The following is a 14,257-nucleotide window of genomic DNA, read 5'->3' as shown; positions in this document are numbered from 1 at the left end:
GGAATCAAATTATCTTTAGATCAATCCTACACCTCTCGATGAGAGGGATCCAAGAAAAATATCAACTGCCATAAATAAGATGACCCACATGGAGTTTGGCCCTAGTTTCCAATTTTAACACTCCCTCTCAACTAGGGAGAACTCCATCCGTTGATCCATATGTCCGATTGTACTATCTCTGCCATCAGTGCTCTGCACTGCTCTGCTCTACTCTGATCTGCTATGCTCTTCTCTGCTTTGATCTGCTGAGCTCTGCTCTGCTCTGCTCTGCTGAACCATGAAGAAGAAGAATTGATCGAGAATGTCTCATACCATTCTCTACTAACCCGAAGTCAGTTTCATCTGAAGAGAGTGTGTCACATCACTCTTACTGGCCCGAAGTCAGTTTTATTGATCCCAGATCAATATCACAAGAGAGTGTCTCAAACCACTCATACTGATCCCAGATCAATGTCACAAGAGAGTGTCTCAAACCACTCATACTGATCCCAGATCAGTTTCATTGATCCCAGATCAATGGAGGTCATCCTAGCATAGGGAGTACGATAGATACAGCGATGCGTCCATCGATAGTACTACTATGGTCCCTATCCTCATTTCCCTGCTCATTGATCAGATGAGAGGTACTTCCCATGAGTCCCAGACTGCATGGGTAGGATGCCTCGACAGGAGAACTAATCATCCTGTCCACAAGAGAACAAATCATCCTGTCAGTGGATGCCACGGAGAACTAATCATCCTGGCCCACAGAAGAACTAATCATCATCTTCCACAGTCGCCACAGAGAACAAGTCATCCTGACCCACAGGAGAACTAATCATCCTGTTCCACAGTCGCCACAGAGAACAAATCATCCTGGCCCATAGGAGAACTAATCATCTTGTTCCACAGTTGCCATGGGAGAACTAATCATCCCGGCCCACAGGAGAACTAATCATCCTGTTCCACAGTTGCCACGGGAGAACTAATCATCCCAGCCCATAGAAGAACTAATCATCCTGTTCATAGTGCAACACCAGGGGAGGGTGAGTCGCCTTGTGGTCATATGTTACTCTAGTAAGTACCCCAAGCCCCCCAGAGCTCCCAAAGCTCAATGCATGCAACATGCAGGACCCTTATAAGAAGTTCCCTCAACGACTCCAAGTCATTCGGGAAAGTTACAGATTTGACCTTTCCCCGGGGCATTGACAAAATGTCTGCGACCTATACATCTGTCTCAATGCAATGGAGCCTCCTCACTCATCAACTTAGCATATCGCAGATAAGGCAGTATCTGATGTCTATTTGCTGGAGCAATCATCGAATACAGGATTCTTCAACAATCGAATCCCCCCTCTGGTTGTCACAAAGAATCACAGTGGTATTCATCATGTGTACAAACAACTCACTTAAGAGCTTCTGCAACCATGCAGCTTCACATGAGATCATACTCGTAGCTATGTATTCGGTCTCGGCGGTGCTTATAGCAACCGACTTCTGCTTCCTGCTCATCCATGATATCGAAGCAGAATCCAAAGAGAACCAGCACTGAGAAGTGCTCTAGTGATCCTCCACACTACCTGCCCAGTCAGCATTCGAATAATCATGCAGTTTCATATTTCTGGCAGTGTATCTCAATCCATGAGAGATTGTGCCCCGAAGATATCTCAGAAGATTCTTGGCACCAATCCAGTGAGGCTCAACCAAATATGAGCTCACCATGCTAGCTGCAAAACATATGTCCGGACGGAAGTTCACCGAGAACATCAACGCGAATGAGTTTATGAAACTTAGAGGCATTTCCCAAATCTGGTTCGAAATCACTACCATATAACTTCTGAAAGTTAAGATCCTCGAGGTAGTCACAGGCTTGCAGTTCATCATTCCACATCCGGAATCCAACTCCCTCTTACTTCTGCAAATGAGAGGGTTTGCACCTGTCAGAAATAGGTCGTCCTCATAAGGTGTCAGTATGAGAGGTCTATCATCCACAACCTTTGGGTAATGGTTTGGATCGGTTTCACTCCTAGTGAATCTCAGCTTCATCAGACAGTGATCAATCCTCTCATACTATGCCCGGGGTGTTTTGCTTCAAGCCATAAAGGGCTTTCTTCCACCTGTATACGTGAGATTCCCGATCATGAATCTCAAACTCCTCGGGTTGTTCCAAACCTATGGACCTGTTGCATGAGGGGAATGGTTCCCTTATAAGATTTTCCTTCGATACATCCCAGACATGTACCTTCATGCTCTACTTGAATTCAAACATACCTATCAACATTTGACTCACATCAGGTAGGGCCCCATAGGTAGATCTTCGGTGTTATAGATGCGATATGTCAATTGACATGATCCCTAATGGACCATCCTGCAACTTGATACAAATTGCCAACCCTGAACCCGTGAGAAAAAACATCTTTGAAAATTATATTTTTTAACACGTGTCTTTCCATCGATGAATGCCACCTTGAAACCTTTGACTTCCATTTCTGAGATGGACACCATGTTCTTCTTGCGATCAGGTACATAAAAGAGATTCTGTAAATGAATCGAGTTACCCTTATTCAATAGAGATTTAACATTCCCTACACCCTTTCCGGGATAGGTGGCATCGGCTCCAAGTATAATCCCACGATTGTTTCCATCTCTACCAAATTAGAGAGTGCACCCATCTATCCGATGAAGTGCCTTGAAGCACTACAATCTATAAGCCAGATTCCCAAAGAATATGAAGGAGAGGGCCAATAAAAGATAACGCTTCTTTATCTTATCAGAAACAACATTTGATTCTTCATACCTAGAGTTCCTTGCTTTCTATGAAGAGTTGGCCATTTCCTTGATGACCTGCATTACCTGTCATTCCTTTGATCGTTGAAGATGTCCCTGGAATGATTGTTATCATCATCAAGTGATGTGTCCTTGCCAGTCGGACACTCCTTTGCATAATGGTCGAACTAGTTATCTGCCTTTCCTTCCACCCTGAGATCCGGTCTTCCAATGAAGTGATCTTTAGGTGGGCCATATTCCGCTACGCCATTCTAATAATATTCTCTGCCTCAACTTCACCCTTGGTGAATTTGAAGAGAGATGAGGAATCCACTAACCCTTTTGTCCTTTCCCAACTGCATTTGGTGATTGCTCTTTCACTCTTGCTTGGGCATTGTCTTCACCTCAGCTCTGATACCATGTTAATTTTATGTATGTTCTATGCTTAGAGCAATTTATTTCAATTTTCACAGTTAGGTCCATATCTTTTCCAGATTAGCAATCACATTAGCATTAAAGTAAACTGCAAATAGAACATAAACATAAATCGTAGAAGACAAGCCAAGACAAGAGGACACAAGATGTGGCGCTAGCCAGGTACAAACCCCAATGTGGGGAAACCCTTGATCAATTCTTCTGATATGTTCTTCAATAGTTCAGCAGAGAGAGAGAGATAGTACGTTTACAACAAAAGTCAACACTTTGACTTATCTAGATAAGAGCATAGATCATCTCTAAGAAGATGATACATGAGATCAGTTGAAGACATGTTGCTTCAACTAATTCTCCAAGGTGACTCCTTCACCTATCGTTGTGCTACGTTTCGTCATCATGCTACACCTCACCACGCTGCACCATGCTACACCCATCATCACTATGCTGCATCTCATCACGCTTCATTAATCATGACTGTACCCATCACTGTACTGCATTATGTGCCATTGTTGCACCATGTTGCCATCCTGACCTATGTGTTGGTTGCACCTTGCTTGCTTTTTGTCCCTTGCTTGCTTGTTGTCGCTAGCATGGTTGTTGTCCTTAGCATGCTTGTTGTTGCATGCTAGTTGTCCCTTGCATGCTAGCTGTAACATTGCATGTTTGATGTATTTGCTACTAAGTACCATACAACTGTCTCACTGTTAGTTAGATGTCCCTTGCATGCTGCTCTCCTTCAGAAACAAATGCTCCGACTGTTTCCGCAGGTCCCAGCAGTTCTGGCAGTTCCAGCAGTTCCCGGTAGTTCCAGCAGTTCCGCTTGTTCCCGGCTTTTCCAGCAGTTCGGCAGTTCTGTCTTTTCTAGCTTTTTTGATAGTTCCAGCTTTTCCAACATTTTTGGCTTTTCCGACAGTTCCAGCTTTTCTGACAATACCGTCTTTTCTAGCAATTCCGACTTTTCCGACAGTTCCGGCTTTCTGACAGTTCTAGCAGTTCCGGCTTTCTGACAGTTCTAGCAGTTCCGACTTTCTGACAGTTCTAGCAGTTCCGGCTTTCTGACAGTTCTAGCAGTTCCGGCTTTTCCGGCATTTTCGATTTTTCCGGTAGTTCCAGCTTTTCCGGCTTTTCCAACAGTTCCAGCTTTCTACCCTCCGGATCAAGGCAACGTTATTCCTTAGGATCTCTCCTCCTACTAAAACCCAAAGACAAGTAGAGAGAGGAAGAGATCCCAAGTGTGTTGAAATGACTTGAAGGCCACCTCTATTTATACTAAAATGTTGAGCACATGTGGGGTTTATTTGGTTGTTGGTCGACCTTGACAAATTGTCTTATAACGCAAATAAATTCATAACTCCATGAATACTTATCGGAATCGGATGATCTTTAGATCAATCCTACACCTCTCGATGAGAGGGATCCAAGAAAAATATCAACTACCATAAATAAGATGACCCACATGGAGTTTGGCCCTAGTTGCCAATTTTAACACACCCATAGGGTCTATGTGATCCTTGTCTATTTTGACAAATCGAGTATCTCCCCTTATCTTGGTCTATGCAGAGTATACCCCAGTTGGCATCATATCCACAAACTGGGCTTGTTGGGATTACCGCTCGCCATCTAGCCAAAAGGTTGAGAGAGTGCTTGGGGGCGTGTGATCCTTACCTTTGGTAAAAGGGGTATCTCACCCAAGTTGATTATGATTATGATGTAGGTGTTCTACCACATGACTACTGAGTGTCATTATTAGCAAGATCAGCAGGCAATAGGATGGTTGTGATCCTTACCTCATATAGCAAGTGGTATCTTGATTGCATCATGGGATGGTTGTGATCCTTGCTTGGTAAGTGGTATCTCGCCTATTGCTTGACATGGGGTGAGAGTGTCCAATAGAACCTTCCTCATTGTCATTGGATTTTGGGTTGAGATGTGCTCCCCTTTGTAGTTTCAGGTTGAGATGTGGTCCTTGATGTTGTTTCGAATAGAGATGTGCTCTTCGACGTGATAAAGGGTGGTAGCTTAAGCTCCCTTCCGATGTCAAATTCTTCTTCTTTTAGATTCAAGAATGTTCAGCATATGAGCAAAGACAATCAAGAGATTAGCAGTGATGACATTTGATGTCGAGATACTTGACATTGGATATGATTTGATGATATGATTCTTGCGATGATTGCATGATGTAGTTGGAATTTGTCCTAGCTGAGAGGCAGTGTTAATTTGGCAGCTCAGTGACAAATTCCAACCATAGGATGAGATTCCTCTTTACGAGAGGACCAATTTTGACTATTGAAGCGATCAATTTGGACAAGGGAAAGTGCATTTTTTAATTAAAGCCCACAAGTGCATATTTGATCAAGTCGGCCCTAAAGCAAATTGGACACCCTTGGAAGGCTATAAATACAAGTGACCTCAACCTCATTTGAACATCATCATTATGACCATTCTTCTTCTTCTTAGAGTTTTTGAATCAGTATGTTATGCCTTAGTTTCGAAAGAAAAAAGAACTAAGCTTGACTCAAGAAGTTTGAAATGCACAATGATTGGATATTCTGATGAGAAGAAAGGGTACCGTCTTTTGACCAACGGAAAATTTATTGTGAGCAAAAATGTAATTTTTGATGAAACAAAGAGTAAGAGTGTTGAAGAAATAGAAAGTCCTCTTCAAAAGTTAGAAACTAAAGGTAGTCAAAGAAAAGGAAATATGCAAAGTCAACCAAATTCACCAAATTGGTATGAACTTGATTTTCCTTCATCTGAAGATGATTCATCCAGTCCATCTACTTCAACAACACCATCTGGATCTTCTAGCAGTTCATCTGCATCTCCAAGCAGTAGCAGTTCTTCTGACAGTGATTCTCCACCTCCAGAATCTTCAACTGATCGACGAACATCAGTTTACATTAATCCTCTTTACAATGATGGTGACTTTTCAGAATCTCAAACAAGTGAGCATCAACTACCAAAATGGGCAGTTCAACTTTTGAAAGATGTAAGGCCTGATGAGCAGAATAAAACAGGAACAAGGAAGTCACACAGAAGTGAAGGAAATTTTGCCTTGATAGCAAATGATTTTATTGAACCTTCCACATACAATGAAGCCGTAAAACATAAAGAATGGAAACATGCTATGATTGAAGAATATCATAGCAGTGATTGGTAACAACACATGGAAACTTGTTGATTGTCCTCAAAATGTTAAACCCATAGGATGTAAATGGGTTTACAGAGTTAAGTACAATCATAATGGAGAACTTGAAAAGTATAAAGCAAGACTTGTGGCTAAACGTTTTGCGCAGCATGAAGGCATTGATTATAAGGAAACTTTTGCTCCTACAGCTAAATGGAGCACCATCCAATTAACACTTGCATTGGCCGCTCAGAAAGGATGGAAAGTTCATCAAATGGATGTAAAAAGTGTTTTTCTCAACGGGGATTTACAAGAAGAAGTATATATGACACAACCACCAGGTTTTGAAATTGAAGGGCAGGAACATAAAGTCTGCAAATTGATCAAGGCTTTATATGGGTTAAAACAAGGTCCCCGAGCTTGGTATGCAAAAATGGATGAATACCTTAGGAAAGTTGGTTTTCAACGAAATGAATCTGATGATACTTTGTATGTGCGACAACAAGGTAAATATCTGGTGATTCTTGTTATGTATGTAGATGATTTGATCATTACTGGAAATGATGATGATCATATTGCATAGGTGAAAACGGAGTTACATGCAGGTTTTAAGATGACAGATTTGGGATTACTTCACTACTATCTTGGAGTTGAAGTCTTCCAACGTCCACATCATATTTTCATTTCTCAGAATAAGTATGTAGCAGAGGTTCTCCAGCAATTTGGAATGCAGGATTGCAAGCCCGTTCTTACCCCCGTGGAGCAAAACTTGAAACTTTCAAAATTTGAAGGGGGGAAATGGTGGACAGCACTACTTATAGACAGTTGATTGGCAGCTTGATTTATTTGACAAACACTCGCCCTGATCTATCTTATGCAGTCAGTATTCTTTCATGTTTTATGCAGGAACCACGAGATAACCACTGGAATGCAGCCAAAAGAGTTCTTCGATATATCCAAGGAACAAAAGATTTTGGTCTTCTTTACAAAAAGACTAAAAACTTTGTACTTGGTGGATTTTCAGATGCCGACTTTGCTAGAAGTATTGATGATCGAGCATCAACATCAGGTTATTTAATGAGCATGGGGTCAGCAGCAGTGTCTTGGAGTTGTAAGAAACAAGCTACAGTGGCCACTTCTTCAGCAGAAGCAGAGTACATTTCAGCATGGGAAGTAGCATGTGAAATTGTTTGGTTGCACAAAATTTTGCAGGACTTGGGCATTTCTCAGGCAGAAGCTACGTCATTATTCATTGACAGCCAGTCAGCCATTAAGCTTGCCAAGAACCCAGTTTTTCATTCAAAGACAAAGCATGTGGACACCAAGTATCATCATATCAGATCTCTCATTGCCAAGGATGTCCTCAAGCCAATTTATTGTCCTTCAGAAGATCAGATCTCCGACATTTTCACGAAACCTCTTGGCAAAATAAAATTTACTAAGTTCAGGGATGAACTTGGTATCTGTTGTAATGTATCTTTGGATCATGGGGGGAATGTTAGATGATCCAAAAATAAAATATTATCATAGGTTATAAAGTTAGAATAAAATAATTATTAATTTAATATTTTAAATTAATAATTATTAATCTAGAATATTTAATTATTACATTTAGAATTAGAATATTGTTGTAAAAAGATACGACTCTACAAATGTGCCATATCTTAGGCTCTAATTTAGGAGAATTGTTAGTAAGTTGTTTAAATAGCTTTTATTGTAAATGGACAGATGTTATTTTATAAGTGATCCATAATTAGAGGTAGTTAGGACATTGAGCTTATAAATAGCTCATTGCAAGAGTGTTTTGTTGTTCGGGTGTAAACTCTTGAAAAATTCCAGATGTAATTTATTTTCTTATTAATAAAATTATGTGTCTGAGGACACTTCTGCATTAAATATTAATGATTAATTAGTTAGCAATTAATGAAAAGGTATGTCCATAAGGACATAACCGTTAGTGAAAGGGAACTTACTTGGCTATATATACAGGACCCTCATTCTCATTTGTACTCATCCTACATCAATTATTTATACAATATACAATTTACAATTATTGTCCTATCATGGATGTCTTTGTCTACGAAGTATTTTAATATTTCTGTTGTGTATACGACTTTTGGTCGTTAATTAGTATCGGAGCAATTCAATCCTCTGGTCGCTCCACCGCTGTACAGAGTCACGCTCTCCGATCCAGGTCCTTGGCCATCCAGGTTTCGTCAACATTGTTGTCGTCGAGATTGAAGCATTTCGCTACACTTTTGGGAGTTTCTCCATCACTAATTTGTCAGAGGTCTTTGGCCACTAAACAAAAAGAAAATAAAGAAAAAAAGAAGATAGTCAAAGAAAAAAAAGTACATATAAAGATTAAAAAATATATATATATATAGAGAGAGATATAGTCTAGTGTAAAATTTGAAGGAGAAAATTCAAATATATAAAAAGGTTCTACATTATGGATAAAAAGTGCATGATAAAGTTAAGAGAGAATCTTTCCAAATATCTTTAAAACTATACATAAGAGAAGGAAGAGTATATAATATTATCTTGATTCTTCATTCGCTGGTTTACAAGCCCGTGGTTTTAGCAACCCATGGTAATTGTCCATGGTATTTTCAAGGTAAAAGAAAATCAAAAGGAATAAAAAACTCTATATGTGAATGGTAAGTTTTACTTTTACGTGGAGGAAATTAACCGAGTCAAAGGAATATAAGTGGACATATATTTTATATTATACCCCAAAGAGATCAATAGTCGCGTTTCACTAGGGTTGTAACTTTTCAAAAAGAAAAAAGAAAAAATATATATAAATAAAGATATATAAAGAGAAGTTTTATATTATAAAGGGGTACTTTAAAGAAAAGTTCAAGTCAAAAAAAAATGAGAGAATATAAAGTTACAAAAAAAAATTAAGAAGGTTACGTGAAAGCATATCTCTTTATATAAGTATAAAGAGAAGCATTCAAATATATATAAGTGAATATAAGAAAAGGGTAGTATTAAATTTTATTCCTTAGTGGATTAAAGGGAAGATATATATTCTTATAAAACATAAAAAGGTGAATTTGGAGAATATTCCAATTGATAGCTAAGTGTTCACAATCCATCAAATTAAAAGAAATTTTATATATTTAGATTACATAATACCTTAAGTCATCTCGACAAAACAAATGGGATCAATCATTGAAAAAAAAATGATGGAGCTCAATTCTAAAATGACAAAGGAAGAAAGGTTTTCCTATAATGGTCTTTCAGTTACAGATCACGGAGTAATTACATTAAAAGGAAGTATCCAAGGAAGAGAAGTTAATGTCGCTATCAGCCCAAGCAACGATAAAAATTATATCAACATCAACTTGGCAAATCAACTATTAATTCCAGATCTAAGCATTGGTGTAAAGAAAAATATTTTTGACCAAAAAGAGTATAAAATTAGTGATCTACAAGTGACAATAGGTCATTATGAGTACATATCTCGATTTCATGTTGTAAGGACGGATAAAAAGACAGACATCATACTCGGTCAACCCTGGTTTAAGGATTTGGGTACATTCATGTTAAACATAGAGAAACAAGTTTTGATGTTTCCTTATAAAGGGAAGATGGTCACATTTCAAGACATAACAAGTAAATCAAAATCAATAAAATCTTCATTAGAAGACCTTAAGGATATCTCAGACTTTATGTTTCAAGATAACGAAAAAACTATATCAAAGAAGCAAAAAGAGCTTGAAGAAGTCATCTGCAGCAAAGACAGAAATTCCACGCCTCAGAGATCACCAAGAAAAACTACTCAAACAAGTCAAGAAAGCTAAAGAATCAAAGAAGGAACTCAAGGAGCGTTTATTAGAACAAAAAAGAAGAAAATTTATGTTTAAAGAGCCTTAACCAAACATTAGTAGAACAAATCAAGTGTTTAAAAGACGAGAAGCGTGAAGGCCAAAATAAGTTGACTCAAAGAATGAAGAATGCTTACGTCTCAAAAATCATAATCAAAATATGCACAAACAGATTAAAAAATTTAAGGACGCAAATAAATCATTGACGAATAGGTTCAAAGAACTTGTCACAAAAGAAGCATCAAAATCTCTAGATGTAACAATGCAAACTGAAGAAACAAACATCAATACCACTAATCTCGCAGTTCAAGTAAATCCAAACCCTATTGAAGTAAAAACGTACTCAGAGGTTGTCGTTCAAACAGAGGACACCCCAAATAAGGATTCAGTAGTTAAGTCAACAACAACAATGCCTGATGGAAATTAGGAAACTGCCATAAAAACGTTTAAGGAAGTTCAAACAATAAAAATTCCTTATCTACATTCGAATCACAAGAGTAGACGCCTTAATAAATCTACAAATCTATATCACGCAGAACATAAACAACAAACTTATGTTCCGAAGAATACTGAAGTGAGCTCAATCCAGTCATACGATAACTATTCACCACACAGCTCCAAGGGTTAAAAGATTGCCCAGAAGATCAATCTAGGATGGTTTGATCTATTTTCAGTACGACAATTTTGTCTATCGGTCAGAACTTCATATCTTTTTGTATCAACAAAGATGAAAGCTCATAAATAAGAAGATATGCCAATCAACAGAAGAGAACCAATCCTTCATGAGTAAGCTTTGAGGACAAAGCTTTTTGAAGGGGATGACAATGTAACAAACTAAATTTATATAAAAATAAACACAAATAATGTAAAAGACAACAAATAAGATTAATAATTAATTAGTTAGCAATTAATGAAAAGGTATGTCCCTAAGGACATTACCGTAAATGAAAGGATACTTACTTGGCTATATATACCAATGTTGTGAACATCGACATCGGGATAAAATCTGCAAGGGTCTAGAAAACCAAAATATCTTAAAAATCGGAAAAATATCAGTAAAAAATCGGCAAACATTGGCAAAATTAAGATACCATAAAAATATCTTTAAAAATTGGCAAACATCGGCTAGGCCAAAAAATCGTGATTTTGAGATCAAATCGAGATGTTATTGAGATGTTCGCAACACTGATATATACAGGACCCTCATTCTCATTTGTACTCATCCTACATCAATACAATATACAATTTACAATTATTGTCCTCTCATGGATGTCTTTGTCTACGAAGTATTTTAATATTTTTGCTGCGTATATGACTTTTGGTCATTACAATCCCCTTAGTGGGTTTTCCCACGCTAAAATATTGTGTTCTTTGTGTGGTTATCTCTTTATGGTCCTACCGTCTTAATTGTTGATGTCTTCTGTGTAATTTGCTTAATGATGAAATCATGGATAAGAATGTGTAAATGAATTATATCATCAAAAGAAATTATCAGTAAATAAATCTCTTCAAAAATCAATAGATGCCACCTAGGATTACTCCATAGGGCCCTCTCAACATGAGCCACTCTCCTAATGACATTATCCAACAGGCAGTGGGTACAAACATCCACGTGATTGGTTCAAATGGAAAGTAGGTCATGCTCCCCTTCATATGGTTATAGACTTACTACAGTGTAGAAAATATTGTTTCTTTACCAGATCTCTCCTCGCATTCTAGGGTCCCTACCCAAGATAACCCTCTTGTAGTCCCAACTTTTGATATGTTGTTTTATTTACGGTCATTGATTTACTAGTTTTCCACTTCACTATTATAATCTTAGGAAGGGCATCTTGGGAACCCCTTGTTTTTGTATAGCATTCTCATGACTGGTGTGATATCAAGTCCCACTGAACTATCAAGTCTTTATGGGGCATTAATAGAAATTTCATTTCATTTCATTTCTCATTTAGTCTCATTTAGTTGGATCACTGAGGCCGCAATGGTGGCACTAGGTTCTACGTCAATGATCCGCTTTTCTTTATCACACTCAATGTTGCATGAAGTGGGGGCAAAGCGGGTGCGTTTTTTGGAAGTGAAGCGTCAGAAGTGTCATTTTCCAAAAATCCTCAAAAGCTATACATATATATATATATATATATATATATATATATATATATATATATATATATATATAGCTTCTGAGGATTTTTCAAAAACTAATCCATTTCTAATGAGCATCATAATCCTTCCTCCTTTCAAAGAGAGGTGCACTGTCCTACAGCCACAAAAATATTTAATCATAGTGGAAGAACTTTTAAAAACGAATGAAGATTCAAAAAGAAGTAGAATTTCCTCGGAATAAGCCAAAGAGCCAGGCTCTAGCCACCTGGAAATCCTTAACGAACAACCAAACAACAACAGAAAAGTGGGCACAATCTCCCAAGTGTTCCATGTAAAGGCCTTTCATGAGTTGTTAAATAAAAGGCACCCACTTTTTCCAGTAGCTCATAGATTTCATTATCTAGTCATTTATATCATAGGAAAAGATGCTTTCCAAAAATCAATTACATACTAAAAAATTTTAGAATTTTAAATCGAAATGTTAGTGGTAATATAGAAGCAGTGTCTTTGGAATACAAGGCATCTAAATCCAAATTGTAATAAAACAAAAAAACTCTGGAAAATTGCAAAACGCACCTCCCCTGGAACCATATCCCCGTGCATAATTTTGAAACGCCCCTTTTGATGTACAATAGGTGCCTTTGACCTTTCTCTCAAATTATCTGGGTTGCCTGCACTAAAAATATGTCATCCCATATTCCTTCCAGCCAACAAGTCAAAACTAAAATGTTAAAAGAAGCATCGATGTTGAAAAATTGAAGTATACATATGATACTCAACATGCCTGCTAAATTCGATTGCCTGTAAAGGCAATCAGTAGACTGTGTAATATTAATCCTGTTAAATGATGAAGACCCACTTAACTTTCGCTCTATATGAGGCTGATACAGTTGCTTGTCACTGCTGCTAAAAGTTCAGAAAAAAACCATCAATGTCAAAGCTCAGACAAACAATATCTAAAACAAAATTTAGGATGACAACTAAGAGTCTCAAATCCATAAACCCTCAAAAGGATTGCATTTTAGGCTTCCTAAAAACAGACTGCATCTTCAGTCAGATTATTTAGAAGACTCATGCTATGCCTCAAACAATAAATTCATATATTCCATCTTCTGAAACTAAAATTATGACTAACATATTTCAAAAGATATAAATATTCTAAATGGAAGATAATAAAGTTTTCAAAAGGACTGAAAGCAACCCATCTTAATGTATCTGCCATAAGCCAGTGAATCATTCTAGGAAACAAGTAAAAGGGCTGCTATGGACAATAGAAAGCTAAATTCTATAAACACAAACTGTAGGAAATATCAGGCATTACACATTCTTCCAGATTCGAATGGAGAACATAAAGTGCCAATGAGATCCATTACTTTCACTGTTCCAGAAATCAAATTCAAGCTAGACTCCTTTGTTCATAAGAGTTTACATTCCTATGATTTTACATTAAATTATTATTCTAGTACGTCTTTAACTTGGAACTGGAAGGAATACATGCAAAGATGCAGTGATATAACAGTAAGCTTAAGCCTTGATGTTTAACCATCTCCCTAAAAATTTGAAAAATGTAATAAAAGTATATTTTCTCCATTCAAAAAGTACACTCTCAGTTAATAAAACAGGTTAATGAGGAATAGAAAGGAGGCATTGAATGAAGGAAAAACTTCTCGTCTCCCTCCTCTAAATATAACCATAATGCCATTGTAGGTGGATTTAGAAATTTGTCCAATAACAGTGGAAGTGACGTGAAGGATAAAAAGGACAAATCAAATTCAGCTGATGGCACAGCATTGCTGTTAGATACCTAATCCTTCGAGATTGAGGTTAAGCTCGTCAAGCATGCTAAGCTTAATCTACCATATTTTAAGGCTTAGATTAGGCAGCTTCAGCAAGAATGGGTGGTGTCTACTGATGTCCCTAGAGGATCGAGGTAGAGGCAAAGGCTAGACAAGAGGCAAAGAATGAAGGATGATACTTGTTACCCACCATTTTGTGGGCGATGTCCCTAGGA

General features: G+C 37.7%; 1 protein-coding gene across 4 annotated transcripts in view; it reads right to left on the bottom strand.

Annotated features, from left to right (window-relative positions):
• The window catches only part of LOC149201234 (uncharacterized), a 243,426-nt gene that overhangs the window by 97,247 nt on the left and 131,922 nt on the right, over positions 1 to 14,257 (bottom strand). For 3 of the 4 annotated variants that reach the window (XM_089402895.1, XM_089402898.1, XM_089402897.1), the window contains exons 12-13: positions 13,031 to 13,152; positions 12,823 to 12,917 (exon numbers count right to left, since the gene is read on the bottom strand). In XM_089402895.1, the coding sequence (XP_089259021.1) occupies positions 12,823 to 12,917; positions 13,031 to 13,152 (217 nt within the window). The remainder of the gene's footprint in view (positions 1 to 12,822; positions 12,918 to 13,030; positions 13,153 to 14,257) is intronic. The other variant, XM_089402896.1, reaches the window with a different exon arrangement.

Source organism: Pinus tabuliformis, chromosome 2_1 (assembly GCF_031772625.1).
Source record: "Pinus tabuliformis cultivar Carrire ecotype Pingquan chromosome 2_1, CPIR1, whole genome shotgun sequence".
NCBI classification, from domain to species: domain Eukaryota; kingdom Viridiplantae; phylum Streptophyta; class Pinopsida; order Pinales; family Pinaceae; genus Pinus; species Pinus tabuliformis.
Note: the sequence above shows the minus strand (reverse complement) of the source record. Positions and strands in the feature narration are given on the sequence as shown.